This window comes from Camelina sativa, unplaced genomic scaffold (genome assembly GCF_000633955.1).
Source record: "Camelina sativa cultivar DH55 unplaced genomic scaffold, Cs unpScaffold00566, whole genome shotgun sequence".
NCBI lineage: Eukaryota > Viridiplantae > Streptophyta > Magnoliopsida > Brassicales > Brassicaceae > Camelina > Camelina sativa.
The window spans coordinates 50,356-70,988 of record NW_010921733.1 but is presented as its reverse complement, the minus strand read 5'-3'; the positions used below and the strand labels follow the sequence as shown (position 1 = coordinate 70,988).

At 42.7% G+C, this 20,633-nt stretch overlaps 6 protein-coding genes across 8 annotated transcripts in view; 2 read left to right on the top strand and 4 right to left on the bottom strand.

The window, feature by feature from the left end:
* LOC104773532 (protein mago nashi homolog) overlaps positions 1 to 888 on the top strand; it is a 1,529-nt gene extending 641 nt beyond the window's left edge. Inside the window, exons 2-3 of the mRNA XM_010498168.2 lie at positions 11 to 187; positions 511 to 888. Coding sequence (XP_010496470.1) covers positions 11 to 187; positions 511 to 570 — 237 coding nt within the window. The 3' untranslated portion in view covers positions 571 to 888. The remainder of the gene's footprint in view (positions 1 to 10; positions 188 to 510) is intronic.
* Positions 889 to 1,848: 960 nt separating this feature from the next.
* LOC104773531 (ras-related protein RABD2a) lies at positions 1,849 to 3,878 on the top strand. Its single transcript, XM_010498167.1, has 8 exons — positions 1,849 to 1,974; positions 2,209 to 2,281; positions 2,376 to 2,423; positions 2,506 to 2,553; positions 2,726 to 2,797; positions 2,877 to 3,032; positions 3,141 to 3,244; positions 3,563 to 3,878. The coding sequence occupies exons 1-8, from the start codon at positions 1,961 to 1,963 to the stop codon at positions 3,657 to 3,659; spliced, it is 612 nt and encodes a 203-aa protein (XP_010496469.1). The 5' UTR covers positions 1,849 to 1,960; the 3' UTR covers positions 3,660 to 3,878.
* A 252-nt stretch (positions 3,879 to 4,130) lies between these two features.
* Positions 4,131 to 9,388, bottom strand: LOC104773528 (protein VASCULAR ASSOCIATED DEATH 1, chloroplastic-like). Its single transcript, XM_019242683.1, has 18 exons — positions 9,045 to 9,388; positions 8,912 to 8,971; positions 8,769 to 8,819; positions 8,578 to 8,643; positions 8,405 to 8,500; positions 8,224 to 8,325; positions 8,020 to 8,117; positions 7,773 to 7,939; positions 7,154 to 7,194; positions 6,930 to 7,017; positions 6,748 to 6,834; positions 6,604 to 6,658; positions 6,431 to 6,497; positions 5,305 to 5,404; positions 5,069 to 5,130; positions 4,929 to 4,971; positions 4,645 to 4,856; positions 4,131 to 4,561 (listed from the first exon to the last, which is right to left on the bottom strand). Exons 1-18 carry the CDS (start codon positions 9,348 to 9,350, stop codon positions 4,325 to 4,327), a joined length of 1,938 nt encoding a protein of 645 aa, XP_019098228.1. The 5' UTR covers positions 9,351 to 9,388; the 3' UTR covers positions 4,131 to 4,324.
* A 131-nt stretch (positions 9,389 to 9,519) lies between these two features.
* Positions 9,520 to 12,926, bottom strand: LOC109131576. Its single transcript, XM_019242680.1, has 11 exons — positions 12,621 to 12,926; positions 12,488 to 12,547; positions 12,345 to 12,395; positions 12,154 to 12,219; positions 11,981 to 12,076; positions 11,800 to 11,919; positions 11,596 to 11,693; positions 11,349 to 11,515; positions 10,827 to 10,939; positions 10,527 to 10,750; positions 9,520 to 10,336 (listed from the first exon to the last, which is right to left on the bottom strand). The coding sequence occupies exons 1-11, from the start codon at positions 12,924 to 12,926 to the stop codon at positions 9,580 to 9,582; spliced, it is 2,058 nt and encodes a 685-aa protein (XP_019098225.1). The 3' UTR covers positions 9,520 to 9,579.
* LOC104773529 lies at positions 12,864 to 16,111 on the bottom strand. Of its 2 annotated transcripts, XM_010498163.2 has the most exons (5): positions 14,715 to 16,111; positions 14,403 to 14,590; positions 14,103 to 14,326; positions 13,189 to 13,912; positions 12,864 to 12,982 (listed from the first exon to the last, which is right to left on the bottom strand). In XM_010498163.2, exons 1-5 carry the CDS (start codon positions 15,637 to 15,639, stop codon positions 12,926 to 12,928), a joined length of 2,118 nt encoding a protein of 705 aa, XP_010496465.1. In that variant the 5' UTR covers positions 15,640 to 16,111; the 3' UTR covers positions 12,864 to 12,925. The 2 variants fall into 2 exon arrangements, with proteins under 2 accessions (XP_010496465.1, XP_010496466.1); XM_010498164.2 differs by lacking the exon at positions 12,864 to 12,982 and having other exon boundaries at positions 13,096 to 13,912.
* A 10-nt stretch (positions 16,112 to 16,121) lies between these two features.
* Positions 16,122 to 19,382, bottom strand: LOC104773530. 2 transcript variants are annotated; one of them, XM_019242682.1, is made up of 5 exons: positions 17,940 to 19,382; positions 17,628 to 17,815; positions 17,328 to 17,551; positions 16,414 to 17,137; positions 16,122 to 16,207 (listed from the first exon to the last, which is right to left on the bottom strand). In XM_019242682.1, exons 1-5 carry the CDS (start codon positions 18,862 to 18,864, stop codon positions 16,151 to 16,153), a joined length of 2,118 nt encoding a protein of 705 aa, XP_019098227.1. In that variant the 5' UTR covers positions 18,865 to 19,382; the 3' UTR covers positions 16,122 to 16,150. The 2 variants fall into 2 exon arrangements, with proteins under 2 accessions (XP_019098227.1, XP_010496468.1); XM_010498166.2 differs by lacking the exon at positions 16,122 to 16,207 and having other exon boundaries at positions 16,321 to 17,137.
* Positions 19,383 to 20,633: the final 1,251 nt, after the last annotated feature.

Below are 20,633 nucleotides of genomic sequence, written 5' to 3'. Positions count from 1 at the left end.
GGCAAAGTAGATACTGAAAGAAGATGATAACAATTGGCCGGAACCTGACCGTGTTGGGAAGCAAGAGCTTGAGATCGTCATGGGCAATGAGCATATCTGCTTTGCTACATCTAAGATTGGATCTCTTGTTGATGTCCAGAGCAGTAATGATCCTGAAGGACTTCGCATCTTCTACTATCTTGTTCAGGTCTCCTCTCTTTCTCTTCCAACCTTTTTTTCTTTCTTTTAGGATTAAACAGTAAGTAAGCCCTTATTTTCCTCCTGCTTAGCCTAATCCCGTTACTACTCTCTCTATAAGAATGTTCTTCTACATTTAGGACTCTGCCTCTTTCACTGATTCACATTGTCGAACTTTAACATATAGGCTGTGGTCTGGTCCGGTTATACTAATTGTTTGTTTCTGATGTTGCTCTCTCTCTCTCTATAAATGGTTCTCAACTTTTTTCTGTTAGCATCTTTCTGTAATTATTTGTGCTCACATGTTCCTTTCTGAAACATTCATGCTTGCAGGACTTGAAGTGTCTTGTTTTTTCGCTCATCTCGCTGCATTTCAAGATCAAGCCTATTTAGACGTATGATATCATGTCAAGACCAGATGAATATGTTGGGCCTTAGTGAGTGGAATTTGGTTGTTTCTACGTCTCTGGTTCATTGATGAGTGTGAATGCGAGTTTCATGTGTTGTTTGGTTTGAAAACCCTGAGTTCCATTCCTGTGCTTCTTTTGCTTTGAATTTTTATATGACCGTTGGTACTGAGTGGGCAATGGTTTGGCTCTTCTAAACATCGGGCTGTGAATTTTTCATGGTGCTATTATTTTGCAATAGTAACGATTGATATTGGGAAAACAAAAGATGGGTGCACCTAATCAGATGATGGTGCTTACGTTACAGCTCATGTTGTCTGATTGTCTAGCTATATATGTAGTTCCATTTTGACTGCCCAAGCTGGTCCATTGAGTCCTACAAAACTAAATAAACATATAACTGTCAGAGTTTTTATATTTTCTTAAAAATAATCAAAGGTTATTAGATATTGGAAGATTATTTTCTGTTGTCTAGTTTGATATAAATTGGTCTGGTACCTGTACAAGGATACAAGCCTACAAACCTACCTGAAGAACCATGAAATTTGTGTGATGTTTCCGAATCCGTATACACTAAGAAGAGTTTTAGGCCAAAAAGCAGAAGTACGGGTGGAAGATATGAAATGAGGTACAAAGTGGTGGTTGTTAAATGATTGGTGAGGAAGAAAACGCTTTTACTTACAGAATTGAGTTCAACTACCTAGTACTGTAGTTGTCGTTGTAGTAGATGTTTTCGTTTTTTTTTTTTTTTTTAATTTGGTTTGACAGTTAAACCACGGAAGATGGTCGGGGAAATTAAACATTCCTGAAATTACTAGTAGGATGAAGCCATGCATATTGGACTAGGATGGTTTATTGTTGTTAAGAGTGAGGATCGGAAAGACAATCCCACCTTGTGAATCGTATTGAAGACAATTGCGTTCAAGGTGGGTGGGATTGTGAGCCATTTATCGACTACCTACCTTTATTGTTCTTGAGTTTGAGTCAGCATTAATTTGGTATTCTTTCTATATTGCATTGCGTTCAAGCTTCTACCGGAAGATGTGACCCGAGTCCAAGACTAACCTTCTTAATCGTCGTATTGAAGAAGAAGAAGAAGAAGAAGAAGAAGAAAATATACAAAAAGACAATCCCACCACCTTGTGAAGAGAGGCAAGGATCAACCTTAGTGAGGCTGGCCCAATTTGCAACCCTAAACTTGTTAAAGAAGTTTTTGTTTTTCTTTAACGTTATTGGGCCTCCGCTCACTATTATTTGAAGGCCCAATACTCCTGTCTTCTTCTCGGGTCCGAACGAGAGAGAGAGAGAGAGAGAGCGAAGGAGAGATCTGTGAATTTGTATCGCCGGTCAGTTCAACCTCCCCACCGATCGAAACCATGAATCCCGAGTAGTAAGTTCCTTTCTCCATCGGCGCGTATACTTCAATTTAATCCCAGCGCTGTCATATATATATATATATATATATATGATGATTATGATTCTCTTGCGATGTAGAAATCTAGGGTTTGGAGATTGATCCAATGGTTGGTTGGTTGGTTTGAATGATTATAATTAGTCTCACGGTCTGATCTCTTTGTGTTAGTGGACTGGTAATTTAGTGGTCGCTCTTTGTGTCTCTGTGCAGCGACTATCTTTTCAAGCTCCTCCTTATCGGGGATTCTGGCGTTGGCAAGTCTTGTCTACTCTTGAGATTTTCTGTAATTTTTCTTTTCTCTGAGATCAAACTTCTTCTACATTTTTGCTTCTTATCAGGATTTGAATAACTCATGTTTGTTTGTTCTTCTGCTGCAGGATGATTCTTACGTAGAAAGCTACATTAGCACTATTGGAGTCGATTTTGTAAGTTGTTTCCCTTCTTTTTTTTTTTTTTTTACTTAACTACTTGGAGGCTTTGATCTCACCTTCTATATCTCTTCTTCAGAAAATTCGGACCGTGGAGCAAGATGGGAAGACTATTAAGCTCCAAATCGTATGTATCTCTATTTTTCCCTCTTTCTACTCTTGTGTATTTTTTGCTAAACAAGACTAGTTTAACTTTATAACTCTGCTACATATCTCCTCATCTCTCACCGTCCAAGGTTGCTCTTCTTGCTTCTCATTAACTCATGACCATGTATTTTCCCCCCTTCACTATCTTTCAGTGGGACACTGCTGGTCAAGAGCGGTTCAGGACCATTACTAGCAGTTACTACCGTGGAGCACATGGAATCATTGTAAGCTACTTACTTCTGTTGGTTTCTTACGTTTTCACTCTTTTAGTATATGTACTAACAACTTAGTTCCACCTGGTAGATTGTCTACGACGTCACAGATCTAGAAAGCTTCAATAACGTGAAGCAGTGGTTGAGTGAAATTGATCGTTATGCTAGTGACAATGTGAACAAACTCCTGGTTGGGAACAAGTGTGATCTTGCTGAAAACAGAGCCGTTCCATATGAAACAGCCAAGGTATACTCATTTCTCTTTTTACCAACTCTCTCCTTTTCAAGGTTTTGAAATATTCATCCAACTGTAAGGCTATAATTGGTTTCCTGGTGATATTTTAAACATTTGTAGGCATTTGCCGATGAAATTGGAGTTCCTTTCATGGAGACTAGTGCAAAAGATGCTACAAATGTGGAACTGGCTTTCATGGCAATGTCGTCATCCATCAAAGAGAGGTATTTACCCTAACATCATTTATCTATTGCTCAGAAGATCCATTAGACCTGATTCAACTTTTGCAAAGCCATCACTCCTTTTATATTGATCTCAGCAAGTGATCACTGCCTGCTTGCTGAGTAAAAAGTGACTCTGTTACTAAAAAATGCATTCGGAAAGGGAAATGAATTGAAACTTTTTGAGCAGACCGATGTTGACCTTGCAGCGGTTCATATTGAAAATTTCAAGAAGCTTCTCGTGTAGTTTGTCTGTAGCTATAACCAATTTACAATTTGAATGTGTCGTATGATTGAAATTGATTCGTGGTTTGGATGCAGAATGGCAAGCCAACCAGCGGGGAACAACGCAAGACCGCCGACAGTGCAGATCAGAGGACAGCCTGTGGACCAGAAGAACGGCTGCTGCTCAACTTGATTGAATTGATACCATCCTTCTAGAAAAGTGTTCCTTCCCTTTGACTAGGCTCACTTGTACTTGGTCCTTTCACAAGATACCCTTAAATGTGGCAGTCTGTAATTAAGATTCTTGGGTTGGTTATTATTCTGTTTTTCCCGTTTCTTATTTTCTTTACCTCGTCCTTGGCACTAACTCTTTCCACCATTATTGGTTTTTCATTGCTACCTTTTTGGGTTCTATGGACTCTCATTTCCTAATAACAAATGCATTCATCAATGAAAACAAAAGGAACCAAAGTGCAGTGAGTTACCAGTGTGAGTTCGATCTTTGGTAGAGGTTTAGTTTAAATGTAATCTCCATGGTTTATGAATACATAAACTGCTTATAAAACACTTAGTGTGAAGGTAGTCTCCGTGTTGCTAGGTTGCAAAGCCATGAATGAGAAAAGAAAAGGCTTCTTTTGCATGCCTCTGTGATGCAGAGTTCATATGCTCTGGTGTTATCCGAATACAATAATATGCACAGCCGAATACAATTGATTAAATTCAGTTCGTCAAACAGAGTCTCTGATCAAATTCATTTGCGTAGCTATAAAAACTTTGCGAAGTAACATCCCAAATTACATACATACATACATACATATCCATCTGCAATGCACAAACATAGAATAGGGTGAAACAAATCTAGTGTTGGTTGCCGCGGATGAGGCCTTCCAAATGGTGGAACTGGGCCTTCAAGGCGGCGTGGTCTTGTCGCATCCTCTGCAAGCGATCCTCAACCATCATCATCTCTTCCCTTAGGAAATGCATTCTCTTCTCCAGCCACCCCAAACTCGCCCCATGTCCACTGTACTCGTCGTACCTCTCATGGTACTCTACTTTCCCCCCTCCTCCTTTCTTCAGCAGCACCACTATCGTCACCTGTCCACACTTCCACCAATTAGCTTCTCTCTCTCTCTCTCTCTCTCTCTTATTCACCACTAATTTATCCAAAACACACATACCTGCATCAGTAAGATCACTGCAAACGCTATTACTATAACCTGCCTTGTCCCGCTTTGTCTCGTCACAAACGATGTCAGATTCACCCACACTTCACTTAAGCTTTTTTTCACTACCCCTCCTCCCACCATTTCCACCTTCCTCTCCTCTTCAAATTCAGATACTGTTTCTTCCTTTGCTGCTAGCGGTACACCATCCTCAATCAACTTGTTCCCTGTAGAATAAGGTGTCAGCAAGTTTTTTTCAAGGAAAAAGCTTCTGTTAATCATCAGTCTCCAACACTAACCTTTTTGGTTTTCCAGCTTCTTCTGCTTCAACAGTTCATGTGCCTCCAAAAATAATAAAAAGAAAAGAAAAATAAACTTGTTTAAATTCCTACAGAAACTGAAACAGAAGATGTTGATTCAATGACCGCTGACAAAGTACCATTCTTATCCAATGTCCATAAGCTTCTCTACACTCTTCCAAAGTAGACTGCACTATTTTCCCTGTAAAAAGTCATAGAAGTCAAGCCAGATTTCAGAACCATATAAGAAACTCAATTTCAAAAGCTAAGAGATTTCCATATCTATAAGCAAACACTGATGAACTAGAAGCTTCATACTCGATAGGAAGGAGAAAAAAATGAAGGACAAAGGAAGAGTAAATTAAGCTTAACAAACCTTTCCACACTGTTCTTTTAGAGAAGGCCACATTGAGATAAACATCCAGTATACAGCCTTCTATCGAGTCTCTGCAATCTCTTTTCACATCCCAAACCCCCTAGAATCAGCCAAAGTTAACTAATTTCACCTATAACACACATCACCTAGCAAACTACTGATAGCTTTCGGTGTAAATATTCTCCTACCTCTACAGTAAAATAATCTGCGTAAGGCACATCGCTGATCTCCTGTGATGTTTCAATAACCAGATGGCTGGCAAAAATAAATTGTAATATCAGACGACATAGGATAAGCATCTATGAGTGCAAACTTACTTTGCTTTGAGGATCTAAAAAAAAAAACAACACAATTTCTATACCTATCTCTGTACATCCGAAATTTCTGTGACTCCTGGCAACCACCAAACTTTGCACCTTCGAACGAACTCCGACAGTCAAGCATACACATATTTGATATTGACCGTAACCTAATACTGTATATATATAAGAAAGACAAATTTTACCAAAATATATTTTTATCGGATGTTGAAATGAGACATTGCGGGTGTGTCCAAGCTTTTCATGAGGCTGCCAAGAGGTACACCTAAACTCTGCAAGTACAAAAATCTCATCTGGATAAAAGAACACCGACAGAGAGAACATATAAAAACAACTAACCACAACAACGAAACAATTCCATCACTTAGAGCTCTACCTTTGTCTCCACAATTTTTATGGAAAGATTCAACAAAACTGACGGCACCATCTGAAAAAAACAATCTAAAGAACTCTTCTACTGGAATCTGCAAACGCACAAGTAAAATCTATTTACGTACATACGAAAGTCTGCATTCAGTTAATGCTTATATTCTCGTAAATTTCATAGGGAGTGATTCCGCAATTTCCTCTATCCCATTAGACAAAGAAAGAGACATTACCGAAAACTTTGCCTCTGCTACCTTTGTAAAATCAGATGATACTGCATAGAAACACAAAACTTGTGCGGTGAATCCAAATGAGAACAAGAAANGCAATCTCTTTTCACATCCCAAACCCCCTAGAATCAGCCAAAGTTAACTAATTTCACCTATAACACACATCACCTAGCAAACTACTGATAGCTTTCGGTGTAAATATTCTCCTACCTCTACAGTAAAATAATCTGCGTAAGGCACATCGCTGATCTCCTGTGATGTTTCAATAACCAGATGGCTGGCAAAAATAAATTGTAATATCAGACGACATAGGATAAGCATCTATGAGTGCAAACTTACTTTGCTTTGAGGATCTAAAAAAAAAAACAACACAATTTCTATACCTATCTCTGTACATCCGAAATTTCTGTGACTCCTGGCAACCACCAAACTTTGCACCTTCGAACGAACTCCGACAGTCAAGCATACACATATTTGATATTGACCGTAACCTAATACTGTATATATATAAGAAAGACAAATTTTACCAAAATATATTTTTATCGGATGTTGAAATGAGACATTGCGGGTGTGTCCAAGCTTTTCATGAGGCTGCCAAGAGGTACACCTAAACTCTGCAAGTACAAAAATCTCATCTGGATAAAAGAACACCGACAGAGAGAACATATAAACCACAACAACGAAACAATTCCATCACTTAGAGCTCTACCTTTATCTCCACAATTTTTATGGAAAGATTCAACAAAACTGACGGCACCATCTGAAAAAAACAATCTAAAGAACTCTTCTACTGGAATCTGCAAACATAAGAGTAAAGTCTATTTAGGTACATACGAAACTTCTGCATTCAGTTAATGCTTATATTCTCGTAAATTTGATAGGGAATGGTCTCACAATTTCCTCTATCCCATAAGACAAAGAAAGTGACATTACCGAAAACTTTGCCTCTGCTACCTTTGTAAAATCAGATGATACTGCATAGAAACACAAAATTTGTGCGGTGAATCCAAATGAGAAAAAGAAAACAGATCACATTAACCAAAAATAATAGATGAGAGATCATGCATGTATAAATGAAATGACCGGTTCAGCAGGATATAGGGTCTCCAAACTGAGTACAAGCTTGATGGGACAAATTGGGTACTAGTGAAATATCATAAACAGGCCAGAAAATAAAGCTAAGTTACTACACCCCAATAGACCTTATATAGTAAAACCATTATGAGATATTTCCCCATCGACCATTTGAATTCAAACAGAGACAGTTTAAGTTCCAAAAATATCAAACAAAAAGATTAGACACATAATGACATAGACCTAGAATTAGAAAGACGTAAATTGATTGTCCACTTTAAGGGAACCACCACTTCATTCTAAAGCTAGGAAATCCAAACGTTTGCATTTTTAACAGGTTGACCTGAACCCAAAAGATTACCGTGTGGATTACTAGCATTCACACCCTTAAACAGCTGACTTGAAAATGATAATCTGCCACATTACCAAGAACATAAAAAAAGAACTAAAAAGAAAGTGAGGAAGGGACTTTAACTACATTTAGGTGCGTTTATATCTTCAGGCTTCCAGTTGAAAGTATTGGCTGAAGAAGAAGCCATAATATCTTCAACTGGTTCTGCAGACCGCTGAACAGAAGAAGGTGAAACACCATTCTGATTAATGACAGGAAGACTGGAACTGCCTGAAAGATGAAGATTTTCATCCCTGTGAAGGAAAGATAGTAAGCGGTGAAGCAGTAAGTTACAGGAACCAGGTACACAATATGGTGGAAGCGGTCAAATTACCTCAATGGGATATCTAGTTCATTTGCCAAATCCATGGAACTGAGTGCCCTTTTAACAACTCCATCATTTACCTGGTTTTTGGACTCAGATAAAGAATCCTGAAAAGATAAGCCAAGAAAGATGAGTAAAAGGAAAGAATAAACAAGCTGGCAACACGCCTTAAGCAGTAAAGAGCAGTGCGTTTGGCAGCTGCTGTTCAGTCACCTGAAGATCACCTTCTGGTTTGACAGCACAACCATATTCCAACCATCCATCGTGGATAAGCTTGAAAGCTTCATCACGGGAAAGAAAGGATGCAAAGAAGTACTGGGAAAGAATGCGGTTCTAAGATGAGGACAGAGGCAACAAAGACAATGAAATAAGAGGCAGAGAGAAGTCGTGGTACCTTCTTCCCTCCAGCTAAAATCTCAATGGCATTGGGAAAAATACCAGCAGTCTTTGCTCGTTTAACACAAGAAATTTCGGCAAAAGGAATAATTTTCTGCAACAAGAGTTGCGATCAATGTTGAATAGAAGCAGTCAGTGGAGAGAGCAAGGGAAGAGATATCACTATGGTACCTTGGTCTCATAACCAAAGATGTTGGAGTAGAAGCAGATATAATGGATGAAGAGGTACATATGACCCTGCAGAAAGAAAGAGAAGCCCAAGGGATATAATAACTAGGATGGTCTCATAACCAAAGATGGTAAGAGTAAGAAGAATCCTCTCCTGACAAACATAAACTCCGTAAAGAGATAAGTTAAAGTACCTGGAGAAGAATACTCTCTTGACAAGCACAGTTGAAATCTTGAACAAGGACCTACACAGACACACACACACACACTCATGAATCATACAATTCAGAAGAAGAAGAATTTATGAGACACCGACAGAGGCAGAGGGAACACTTACTTCCTCAGCTGGAAGCCGAAATAATTGGCGATACTCTTCACTCCTCGACATGACTTCAGACTGGAACATACAAGTAAAGAAATCACAGATCAGCTTGAGATCTTAAAAGAGGAAAATTCAATTCATCTGATACCTGATTATTGTCACCACCACCACGGCTGGGGCTCGGAGAAGACGTGGAAGGATCATGGCGATCAGGTGAGCCCCCAGAGCGAGATCCCTCGGGGGACGATGGTGTGGGATCGGAGACTACCTCCGCAGACGCAGACGCAGACGAGTCAATCTGAATCCCCGAAACGGAAGCAGTAGTAGTAGAAGAAAGCATCGCCATGAGAGAGAAAGTGTTGTTGTTGGTTAGAAGATCATGTGAGAGAGAGAGAGAGAGAGAGTGCTTTGGCGGTCGTTGGGTGCGGCGTACGATGTCAACGTCAACTGCCATTAAGTCAAATTCGATCGGCCCCTCTGGGCTCGGCCCATGCCTTTGGTGGCCCATATCTGTTAATGGGAAAGAGAGAAAGATGATTGATTTTGATTATTCCAGTTTTTCCTTCTTCTTTTTTTTTATCATATGATAATATAAGATGATGATTCTTAAAAGGGTTAATACGTAATGCAAAAGTGAAGCAGAGTGGTACTTTGGTAAATAAATAATTTACATCACCATGAGTTCAGTTGTTGATGGAATAGGAACGAGAACATACAGTGTGGAGACATTCAGTGAATAGAGATGAGAAGCTGGTCAAGGCTTGGAAGACATTGGGCAGGCCGGTTTGAAGATTGTTGAGTGTCATAGCTCTTGTCACCTCCACTGCCTTCACGTGCCTCATCACCTCATCTTCCACCTGCCTCTGACACGCCGCCAGCTCACATTTCTTCTCAGACAGCGGATCCCGTCCGTCCAATGCCTCCGGTCCGGGGCCTATCCCAACCGTCGAGTAGGCCTGGTAGTACTTCCTTTCTATGCTCCTAAGTGAGGATGCCTTCTTCTCCAGCTCCTTTCCTGCACTCTCCGTGCGCTTTTTCATCTTCACCTCTTCCGCCTGCTTTATTGATATGACATGTACCACGTTTACAAAGCTCTTTATGGCTTCTGACGCCACCGTATCAGGCACCCGTTCCAGGCTCTGCTTCCATTCCTCACACAAGGCAAACGACTCTGGCCTCTGTTTCTTTGGCTCTTCGTTGCTCAGGCTCAGCTTGAACCAGGCGTGGAGAGAGCAGATGAACTCTCTCTGGTATTTGATGATGCGACAGAAGCTTGTATGCCACAAGGATACGGCTGACTCTAAGTCCCTTGTCACCTGCCGGTGTACCTCTGATGTTGACTCACCTTTCTCTGTTTGGTTCATCAGGCCACGGACTTGTTGCACGATGTTGTTCTGGATTTCGTGGTACTCGTGCATTGACTTCCACATGTACATTAATCTGCATTTCAAGCGACACATGGCATTTAGAGACACACAAGTAAATAAACAAGCCTAGACCAAGGCTTCTAGTCACATGAATCAACCTCTAATTTGCATCAGACTGTTATCTGAGCTTTGATATGTTTACGAAGCCCTCAAGGAACAATGAAAAACAAAAACCAACTTCCACGAAAAGAAAAAAGACTGACCCATGGCAGAGTTCAACAAGCTGAGGCACAAGGTCAATGTCCCGGAGGCGAAGAATGGCACTAGACGTGGTTAAAACAGCTTCTGAAGTGACAATGATGAGAGATTGCAATCTGGTTATGGAAGTTTTAGTCTTGTTTAGCTTGGATTCATCACCTCCTTTGTACTCCTGACTCTGCAGCGCAGACAACTTCTTCTCGTGCTCAATCTTCACTCCTTCCCTTGCCTAATTTTTGCATCCACAAAAGTTTGTTAATTAGAAGTGTTGCCGTTGGTAAACCGAACAACCCAAAAGAAAGTACCTTGACATCCTCATAAAGCTTCTTCTCCCAAGCGAGGAGTCGGTCTAGAGTAGAGCAGAGGCTGCTGAGGCCGCCCTGANACTGAGTACAAGCTTGATGGGACAAATTGGGTACTAGTGAAATATCATAAACAGGCCAGAAAATAAAGCTAAGTTACTACACCCCAATAGACCTTATATAGTAAAACCATTATGAGATATTTCCCCATCGACCATTTGAATTCAAACAGAGACAGTTTAAGTTCCAAAAATATCAAACAAAAAGATTAGACACATAATGACATAGACCTAGAATTAGAAAGACGTAAATTGATTGTCCACTTTAAGGGAACCACCACTTCATTCTAAAGCTAGGAAATCCAAACGTTTGCATTTTTAACAGGTTGACCTGAACCCAAAAGATTACCGTGTGGATTACTAGCATTCACACCCTTAAACAGCTGACTTGAAAATGATAATCTGCCACATTACCAAGAACATAAAAAAAGAACTAAAAAGAAAGTGAGGAAGGGACTTTAACTACATTTAGGTGCGTTTATATCTTCAGGCTTCCAGTTGAAAGTATTGGCTGAAGAAGAAGCCATAATATCTTCAACTGGTTCTGCAGACCGCTGAACAGAAGAAGGTGAAACACCATTCTGATTAATGACAGGAAGACTGGAACTGCCTGAAAGATGAAGATTTTCATCCCTGTGAAGGAAAGATAGTAAGCGGTGAAGCAGTAAGTTACAGGAACCAGGTACACAATATGGTGGAAGCGGTCAAATTACCTCAATGGGATATCTAGTTCATTTGCCAAATCCATGGAACTGAGTGCCCTTTTAACAACTCCATCATTTACCTGGTTTTTGGACTCAGATAAAGAATCCTGAAAAGATAAGCCAAGAAAGATGAGTAAAAGGAAAGAATAAACAAGCTGGCAACACGCCTTAAGCAGTAAAGAGCAGTGCGTTTGGCAGCTGCTGTTCAGTCACCTGAAGATCACCTTCTGGTTTGACAGCACAACCATATTCCAACCATCCATCGTGGATAAGCTTGAAAGCTTCATCACGGGAAAGAAAGGATGCAAAGAAGTACTGGGAAAGAATGCGGTTCTAAGATGAGGACAGAGGCAACAAAGACAATGAAATAAGAGGCAGAGAGAAGTCGTGGTACCTTCTTCCCTCCAGCTAAAATCTCAATGGCATTGGGAAAAATACCAGCAGTCTTTGCTCGTTTAACACAAGAAATTTCGGCAAAAGGAATAATTTTCTGCAACAAGAGTTGCGATCAATGTTGAATAGAAGCAGTCAGTGGAGAGAGCAAGGGAAGAGATATCACTATGGTACCTTGGTCTCATAACCAAAGATGTTGGAGTAGAAGCAGATATAATGGATGAAGAGGTACATATGACCCTGCAGAAAGAAAGAGAAGCCCAAGGGATATAATAACTAGGATGGTCTCATAACCAAAGATGGTAAGAGTAAGAAGAATCCTCTCCTGACAAACATAAACTCCGTAAAGAGATAAGTTAAAGTACCTGGAGAAGAATACTCTCTTGACAAGCACAGTTGAAATCTTGAACAAGGACCTACACAGACACACACACACACACTCATGAATCATACAATTCAGAAGAAGAAGAATTTATGAGACACCGACAGAGGCAGAGGGAACACTTACTTCCTCAGCTGGAAGCCGAAATAATTGGCGATACTCTTCACTCCTCGACATGACTTCAGACTGGAACATACAAGTAAAGAAATCACAGATCAGCTTGAGATCTTAAAAGAGGAAAATTCAATTCATCTGATACCTGATTATTGTCACCACCACCACGGCTGGGGCTCGGAGAAGACGTGGAAGGATCATGGCGATCAGGTGAGCCCCCAGAGCGAGATCCCTCGGGGGACGATGGTGTGGGATCGGAGACTACCTCCGCAGACGCAGACGCAGACGAGTCAATCTGAATCCCCGAAACGGAAGCAGTAGTAGTAGAAGAAAGCATCGCCATGAGAGAGAAAGTGTTGTTGTTGGTTAGAAGATCATGTGAGAGAGAGAGAGAGAGAGAGTGCTTTGGCGGTCGTTGGGTGCGGCGTACGATGTCAACGTCAACTGCCATTAAGTCAAATTCGATCGGCCCCTCTGGGCTCGGCCCATGCCTTTGGTGGCCCATATCTGTTAATGGGAAAGAGAGAAAGATGATTGATTTTGATTATTCCAGTTTTTCCTTCTTCTTTTTTTTTATCATATGATAATATAAGATGATGATTCTTAAAAGGGTTAATACGTAATGCAAAAGTGAAGCAGAGTGGTACTTTGGTAAATAAATAATTTACATCACCATGAGTTCAGTTGTTGATGGAATAGGAACGAGAACATACAGTGTGGAGACATTCAGTGAATAGAGATGAGAAGCTGGTCAAGGCTTGGAAGACATTGGGCAGGCCGGTTTGAAGATTGTTGAGTGTCATAGCTCTTGTCACCTCCACTGCCTTCACGTGCCTCATCACCTCATCTTCCACCTGCCTCTGACACGCCGCCAGCTCACATTTCTTCTCAGACAGCGGATCCCGTCCGTCCAATGCCTCCGGTCCGGGGCCTATCCCAACCGTCGAGTAGGCCTGGTAGTACTTCCTTTCTATGCTCCTAAGTGAGGATGCCTTCTTCTCCAGCTCCTTTCCTGCACTCTCCGTGCGCTTTTTCATCTTCACCTCTTCCGCCTGCTTTATTGATATGACATGTACCACGTTTACAAAGCTCTTTATGGCTTCTGACGCCACCGTATCAGGCACCCGTTCCAGGCTCTGCTTCCATTCCTCACACAAGGCAAACGACTCTGGCCTCTGTTTCTTTGGCTCTTCGTTGCTCAGGCTCAGCTTGAACCAGGCGTGGAGAGAGCAGATGAACTCTCTCTGGTATTTGATGATGCGACAGAAGCTTGTATGCCACAAGGATACGGCTGACTCTAAGTCCCTTGTCACCTGCCGGTGTACCTCTGATGTTGACTCACCTTTCTCTGTTTGGTTCATCAGGCCACGGACTTGTTGCACGATGTTGTTCTGGATTTCGTGGTACTCGTGCATTGACTTCCACATGTACATTAATCTGCATTTCAAGCGACACATGGCATTTAGAGACACACAAGTAAATAAACAAGCCTAGACCAAGGCTTCTAGTCACATGAATCAACCTCTAATTTGCATCAGACTGTTATCTGAGCTTTGATATGTTTACGAAGCCCTCAAGGAACAATGAAAAACAAAAACCAACTTCCACGAAAAGAAAAAAGACTGACCCATGGCAGAGTTCAACAAGCTGAGGCACAAGGTCAATGTCCCGGAGGCGAAGAATGGCACTAGACGTGGTTAAAACAGCTTCTGAAGTGACAATGATGAGTGATTGCAATCTGGTTATAGAAGTTTTAGTCTTGTTTAGCTTGGATTCATCACCTCCTTTGTACTCCTGACTCTGCAGCGCAGACAACTTCTTCTCGTGCTCAATCTTCACTCCTTCCCTTGCCTAATTTTTGCATCCACAAAAGTTTGTTAATTAGAAGTGTTGCCGTTGGTAAACCGAACAACCCAAAAGAAAGTACCTTGACATCCTCATAAAGCTTCTTCTCCCAAGCGAGGAGTCGGTCTAGAGTAGAGCAGAGGCTGCTGAGGCCGCCCTGATCATCATTCAGGGTAGATGCGTCGAGCTTGTATTTGACAGCCAAAGGGGGTTTTGAGGTCCAGCTTGCGCTCAAGTTGCTGAACACACTGCTTGAATGATACACCGTCTCTGCAAAAACATCCACGGAGCGAGAGAATGAAACGGTTTCAATGCAAACACATCCACGGAGGCGAGAGAATGAAACGGTTTCAATGCATCATCTAGTTTAGTAGAGTGTGGGAAGTAAACTTACTCCTAAGGTTGCTGAAGCTGCGGTCGAGCTCAGCCCGGCCGATCTCAAGCATGGCGGAGACCTGGTCACCAGCGGAGGCAGCCTTGTCGAAGTATTCATGAACGGCGTCAAGTATCTCCTTCAAATTCTTGTGCCTTACCACCATTTTGGTCTGGTAGCAGTGGGAAGAAGTGGTAACATTGTCAGAGTTGCCTTTGCCGGTTGGGACTTGCTGCTGTTTCTCCTGCTCTTCAATACCGGATCTGGAGGCGTGAGTATCGGGCTCCCCATCTCCATCGGAAGAAGAAGAGTTGGCAGTTAAACGGTCGTGGTCGTCGCCCCACTCGCTGCAGTGAACTTCCTCGGCGGCGTCTCTCAGGGTGTGGTCGGATATCTCAGTTTCAGCGTCGAAGTCGGAAGGAGGATGGTGGCGAGCTTTGCGTTCGAAGAACTCGGAGTCGGGGGGAGAGGGAGGGTAGAAATTCTCCCAGTTCCAGACGGAGGAAGCTTGAGAAGGAGAGCGAGAGTAGGTTGAGTTCTGATGAGCAGTGGGATAGAAAGACCTACAAGTTGTGGCAGGAGAGGCAGACGCAGAGGAGTCGGAGAGAATGTGGGGAAGCCTCCTCGTCGTCCTCCTCCTCCGTGTCTGCTTGCTGCGGATGGGCGGCGGAGCGGGCTTTGGGGTTGGGGAAGGAGGGGCACGTGGCGCGTCGTGGCTGGAGGAAGGGCGGAGAAAAACAGCGGGAGTGTTCTCGGAGACGGAGAGGGGTTCGCCGGAGGCGAAAGAGGAGAGGGCAGAGCCGGTGAGACGAAGGGAGCGGCAGTAGTCAGAGTGAGCGGTGGCGAGATGGTGGCGAGCGTAGACGGCGTCCTTCATCAGACGACGTCGCTCCTTGCAGCGACGGACAGCGTCCTCACCGTCGAGCTTGGAGGCCGTGCATCCCATCGCCAACAACACTTTAGTCTTTTTCCTCTCTCTCTCTGTCTTTTCAGTATTTTTTTCAAAAAACCTTTTTTTTTTTTTTTTTTTGGTCTTTCTGGCAAAAATCTATACTACATTTTTCAGGTCCACCGAAAGAAGTTCAAAATAAAATAAAATAAAAAAAACATATTTCAGAGAGCGTTTTCATGACCGAGGTTTCTTCTTTCTTTGCTTGTACACGTACACACAAGACAAGACATTTTGAAACTGCTGTAAAAAATTTAAAAACAAGAAGACACGTTTGGAGGCCCAACCCACATAACCCGAAGGGTAAAAGAGTGCGACCAATGGGCCTTACTAACTCACATGTCCATCAATCAAATAGCAGCATTTCTTATTTCAAACAATGCAGACAAGAGTTCGTGTTTCCCCTTTGTTTATCTGCTCAACACCCAAAGAAAGGCCTCTTTTCTAGGACTCGACTCTGTGTGCAAGTGCAATCNGGTGCGGCGTACGATGTCAACGTCAACTGCCATTAAGTCAAATTCGATCGGCCCCTCTGGGCTCGGCCCATGCCTTTGGTGGCCCATATCTGTTAATGGGAAAGAGAGAAAGATGATTGATTTTGATTATTCCAGTTTTTCCTTCTTCTTTTTTTTTATCATATGATAATATAAGATGATGATTCTTAAAAGGGTTAATACGTAATGCAAAAGTGAAGCAGAGTGGTACTTTGGTAAATAAATAATTTACATCACCATGAGTTCAGTTGTTGATGGAATAGGAACGAGAACATACAGTGTGGAGACATTCAGTGAATAGAGATGAGAAGCTGGTCAAGGCTTGGAAGACATTGGGCAGGCCGGTTTGAAGATTGTTGAGTGTCATAGCTCTTGTCACCTCCACTGCCTTCACGTGCCTCATCACCTCATCTTCCACCTGCCTCTGACACGCCGCCAGCTCACATTTCTTCTCAGACAGCGGATCCCGTCCGTCCAATGCCTCCGGTCCGGGGCCTATCCCAACCGTCGAGTAGGCCTGGTAGTACTTCCTTTCTATGCTCCTAAGTGAGGATGCCTTCTTCTCCAGCTCCTTTCCTGCACTCTCCGTGCGCTTTTTCATCTTCACCTCTTCCGCCTGCTTTATTGATATGACATGTACCACGTTTACAAAGCTCTTTATGGCTTCTGACGCCACCGTATCAGGCACCCGTTCCAGGCTCTGCTTCCATTCCTCACACAAGGCAAACGACTCTGGCCTCTGTTTCTTTGGCTCTTCGTTGCTCAGGCTCAGCTTGAACCAGGCGTGGAGAGAGCAGATGAACTCTCTCTGGTATTTGATGATGCGACAGAAGCTTGTATGCCACAAGGATACGGCTGACTCTAAGTCCCTTGTCACCTGCCGGTGTACCTCTGATGTTGACTCACCTTTCTCTGTTTGGTTCATCAGGCCACGGACTTGTTGCACGATGTTGTTCTGGATTTCGTGGTACTCGTGCATTGACTTCCACATGTACATTAATCTGCATTTCAAGCGACACATGGCATTTAGAGACACACAAGTAAATAAACAAGCCTAGACCAAGGCTTCTAGTCACATGAATCAACCTCTAATTTGCATCAGACTGTTATCTGAGCTTTGATATGTTTACGAAGCCCTCAAGGAACAATGAAAAACAAAAACCAACTTCCACGAAAAGAAAAAAGACTGACCCATGGCAGAGTTCAACAAGCTGAGGCACAAGGTCAATGTCCCGGAGGCGAAGAATGGCACTAGACGTGGTTAAAACAGCTTCTGAAGTGACAATGATGAGTGATTGCAATCTGGTTATAGAAGTTTTAGTCTTGTTTAGCTTGGATTCATCACCTCCTTTGTACTCCTGACTCTGCAGCGCAGACAACTTCTTCTCGTGCTCAATCTTCACTCCTTCCCTTGCCTAATTTTTGCATCCACAAAAGTTTGTTAATTAGAAGTGTTGCCGTTGGTAAACCGAACAACCCAAAAGAAAGTACCTTGACATCCTCATAAAGCTTCTTCTCCCAAGCGAGGAGTCGGTCTAGAGTAGAGCAGAGGCTGCTGAGGCCGCCCTGATCATCATTCAGGGTAGATGCGTCGAGCTTGTATTTGACAGCCAAAGGGGGTTTTGAGGTCCAGCTTGCGCTCAAGTTGCTGAACACACTGCTTGAATGATACACCGTCTCTGCAAAAACATCCACGGAGCGAGAGAATGAAACGGTTTCAATGCAAACACATCCACGGAGGCGAGAGAATGAAACGGTTTCAATGCATCATCTAGTTTAGTAGAGTGTGGGAAGTAAACTTACTCCTAAGGTTGCTGAAGCTGCGGTCGAGCTCAGCCCGGCCGATCTCAAGCATGGCGGAGACCTGGTCACCAGCGGAGGCAGCCTTGTCGAAGTATTCATGAACGGCGTCAAGTATCTCCTTCAAATTCTTGTGCCTTACCACCATTTTGGTCTGGTAGCAGTGGGAAGAAGTGGTAACATTGTCAGAGTTGCCTTTGCCGGTTGGGACTTGCTGCTGTTTCTCCTGCTCTTCAATACCGGATCTGGAGGCGTGAGTATCGGGCTCCCCATCTCCATCGGAAGAAGAAGAGTTGGCAGTTAAACGGTCGTGGTCGTCGCCCCACTCGCTGCAGTGAACTTCCTCGGCGGCGTCTCTCAGGGTGTGGTCGGATATCTCAGTTTCAGCGTCGAAGTCGGAAGGAGGATGGTGGCGAGCTTTGCGTTCGAAGAACTCGGAGTCGGGGGGAGAGGGAGGGTAGAAATTCTCCCAGTTCCAGACGGAGGAAGCTTGAGAAGGAGAGCGAGAGTAGGTTGAGTTCTGATGAGCAGTGGGATAGAAAGACCTACAAGTTGTGGCAGGAGAGGCAGACGCAGAGGAGTCGGAGAGAATGTGGGGAAGCCTCCTCGTCGTCCTCCTCCTCCGTGTCTGCTTGCTGCGGATGGGCGGCGGAGCGGGCTTTGGGGTTGGGGAAGGAGGGGCACGTGGCGCGTCGTGGCTGGAGGAAGGGCGGAGAAAAACAGCGGGAGTGTTCTCGGAGACGGAGAGGGGTTCGCCGGAGGCGAAAGAGGAGAGGGCAGAGCCGGTGAGACGAAGGGAGCGGCAGTAGTCAGAGTGAGCGGTGGCGAGATGGTGGCGAGCGTAGACGGCGTCCTTCATCAGACGACGTCGCTCCTTGCAGCGACGGACAGCGTCCTCACCGTCGAGCTTGGAGGCCGTGCATCCCATCGCCAACAACACTTTAGTCTTTTTCCTCTCTCTCTCTGTCTTTTCAGTATTTTTTTCAAAAAACCTTTTTTTTTTTTTTTTTTTGGTCTTTCTGGCAAAAATCTATACTACATTTTTCAGGTCCACCGAAAGAAGTTCAAAATAAAATAAAATAAAAAAAACATATTTCAGAGAGCGTTTTCATGACCGAGGTTTCTTCTTTCTTTGCTTGTACACGTACACACAAGACAAGACATTTTGAAACTGCTGTAAAAAATTTAAAAACAAGAAGACACGTTTGGAGGCCCAACCCACATAACCCGAAGGGTAAAAGAGTGCGACCAATGGGCCTTACTAACTCACATGTCCATCAATCAAATAGCAGCATTTCTTATTTCAAACAATGCAGACAAGAGTTCGTGTTTCCCCTTTGTTTATCTGCTCAACACCCAAAGAAAGGCCTCTTTTCTAGGACTCGACTCTGTGTGCAAGTGCAATCAATCACATTCCGTCTACAACCAACCAAGCCATCGTCATTCCTAACAAATTTGGTAAAGCACCATCAGATTCCTCTACCCACCACCACGAGTTTTCCACCAACTGATAATAAATAGGTTTAAACTAATGTACCCGTTGCAGCAATTTCCGGGGATCCCATGCAATACAAAACTCTCCTCCTTTTTCAGGGTGACGATGCTGATGAGATGCTCATGCTTTCACTTTCACTGCCCCCTTCTCTTGTGAAACCGAAATCTCCAAATATTCCCTGCATTTTTGTGATTCCAGGATGTTCTTTATTAACCTCATCATATTTTCTTACTATCTTACTAAACTTCTAAAAAAGAACAATGAGTTGTAGATACTTAAGCATGTCTCATGTACGTACCACTGCGTCATTGACAGCATATGCGACGCAGTAATGTTCCTGTTGAAAACAAAAACGGTTATAGCATGCTCCACTGGCTTATCCACAAACACATATCAACAACATGCATCATTTACAATATATAATCATTGGTATTCCACACCAATCATCTTTAGGTCTTTTTTTACTCTCCACATACATACATAAGTGCGAAATCAAGTTAATAAAAGGTGAAGACAGACTTGCCTGCATCATGTGCCACTCTTCAAATTCGTCAAACAACTCCAATCGCTCGATCCTAGAAACACGACATGCTCATTTAAGATAAGAGTCCAAGAGCAGTAGGCTTTCAAGTGAAAGGTCATGAATTGAAGAGAGATAGAGAGAGAGAGAGAGAGAGAGAGCTCGTGGCAACAACATTTCTTAGCTGTGTCTAGACAGAGTGAACTTTTCCGAAAGAGTTCAGACCAGAGACAAGGTATGAATAACACAACGCTGTTACATGATTTTAACAATAAGTACAGTACTGACCTGCGTTTTTCTTGAGTATCAACAAAACTACCATACACTTTTAGCATGTCCCAGGCAACAGCCCTCTGATACAACGGAAAAAAAAAACAGAGAGAAAAAATATGAGAGGCCATATGTATCATTTATATTATACTTGAAAGTTGGCCCTGCTTTTATCATATTTTTTTAGCTACAACTAGCCATCAAGACCACAATGAAAGACTGACAACTGCATGTTGGTATTTCAAACCAGAAATGATTTGAATTTTAATATAATGTCACAATGATAACCCATTGCCACATCACAATCGATAGAATTATACAAGAAATCGACTGTGACCTAGCATAGAATTTTAACAAGCATGTTTTTTTGTTAGATGACGTTGCACTCAACTTCTTCCATATTTGCATTTAC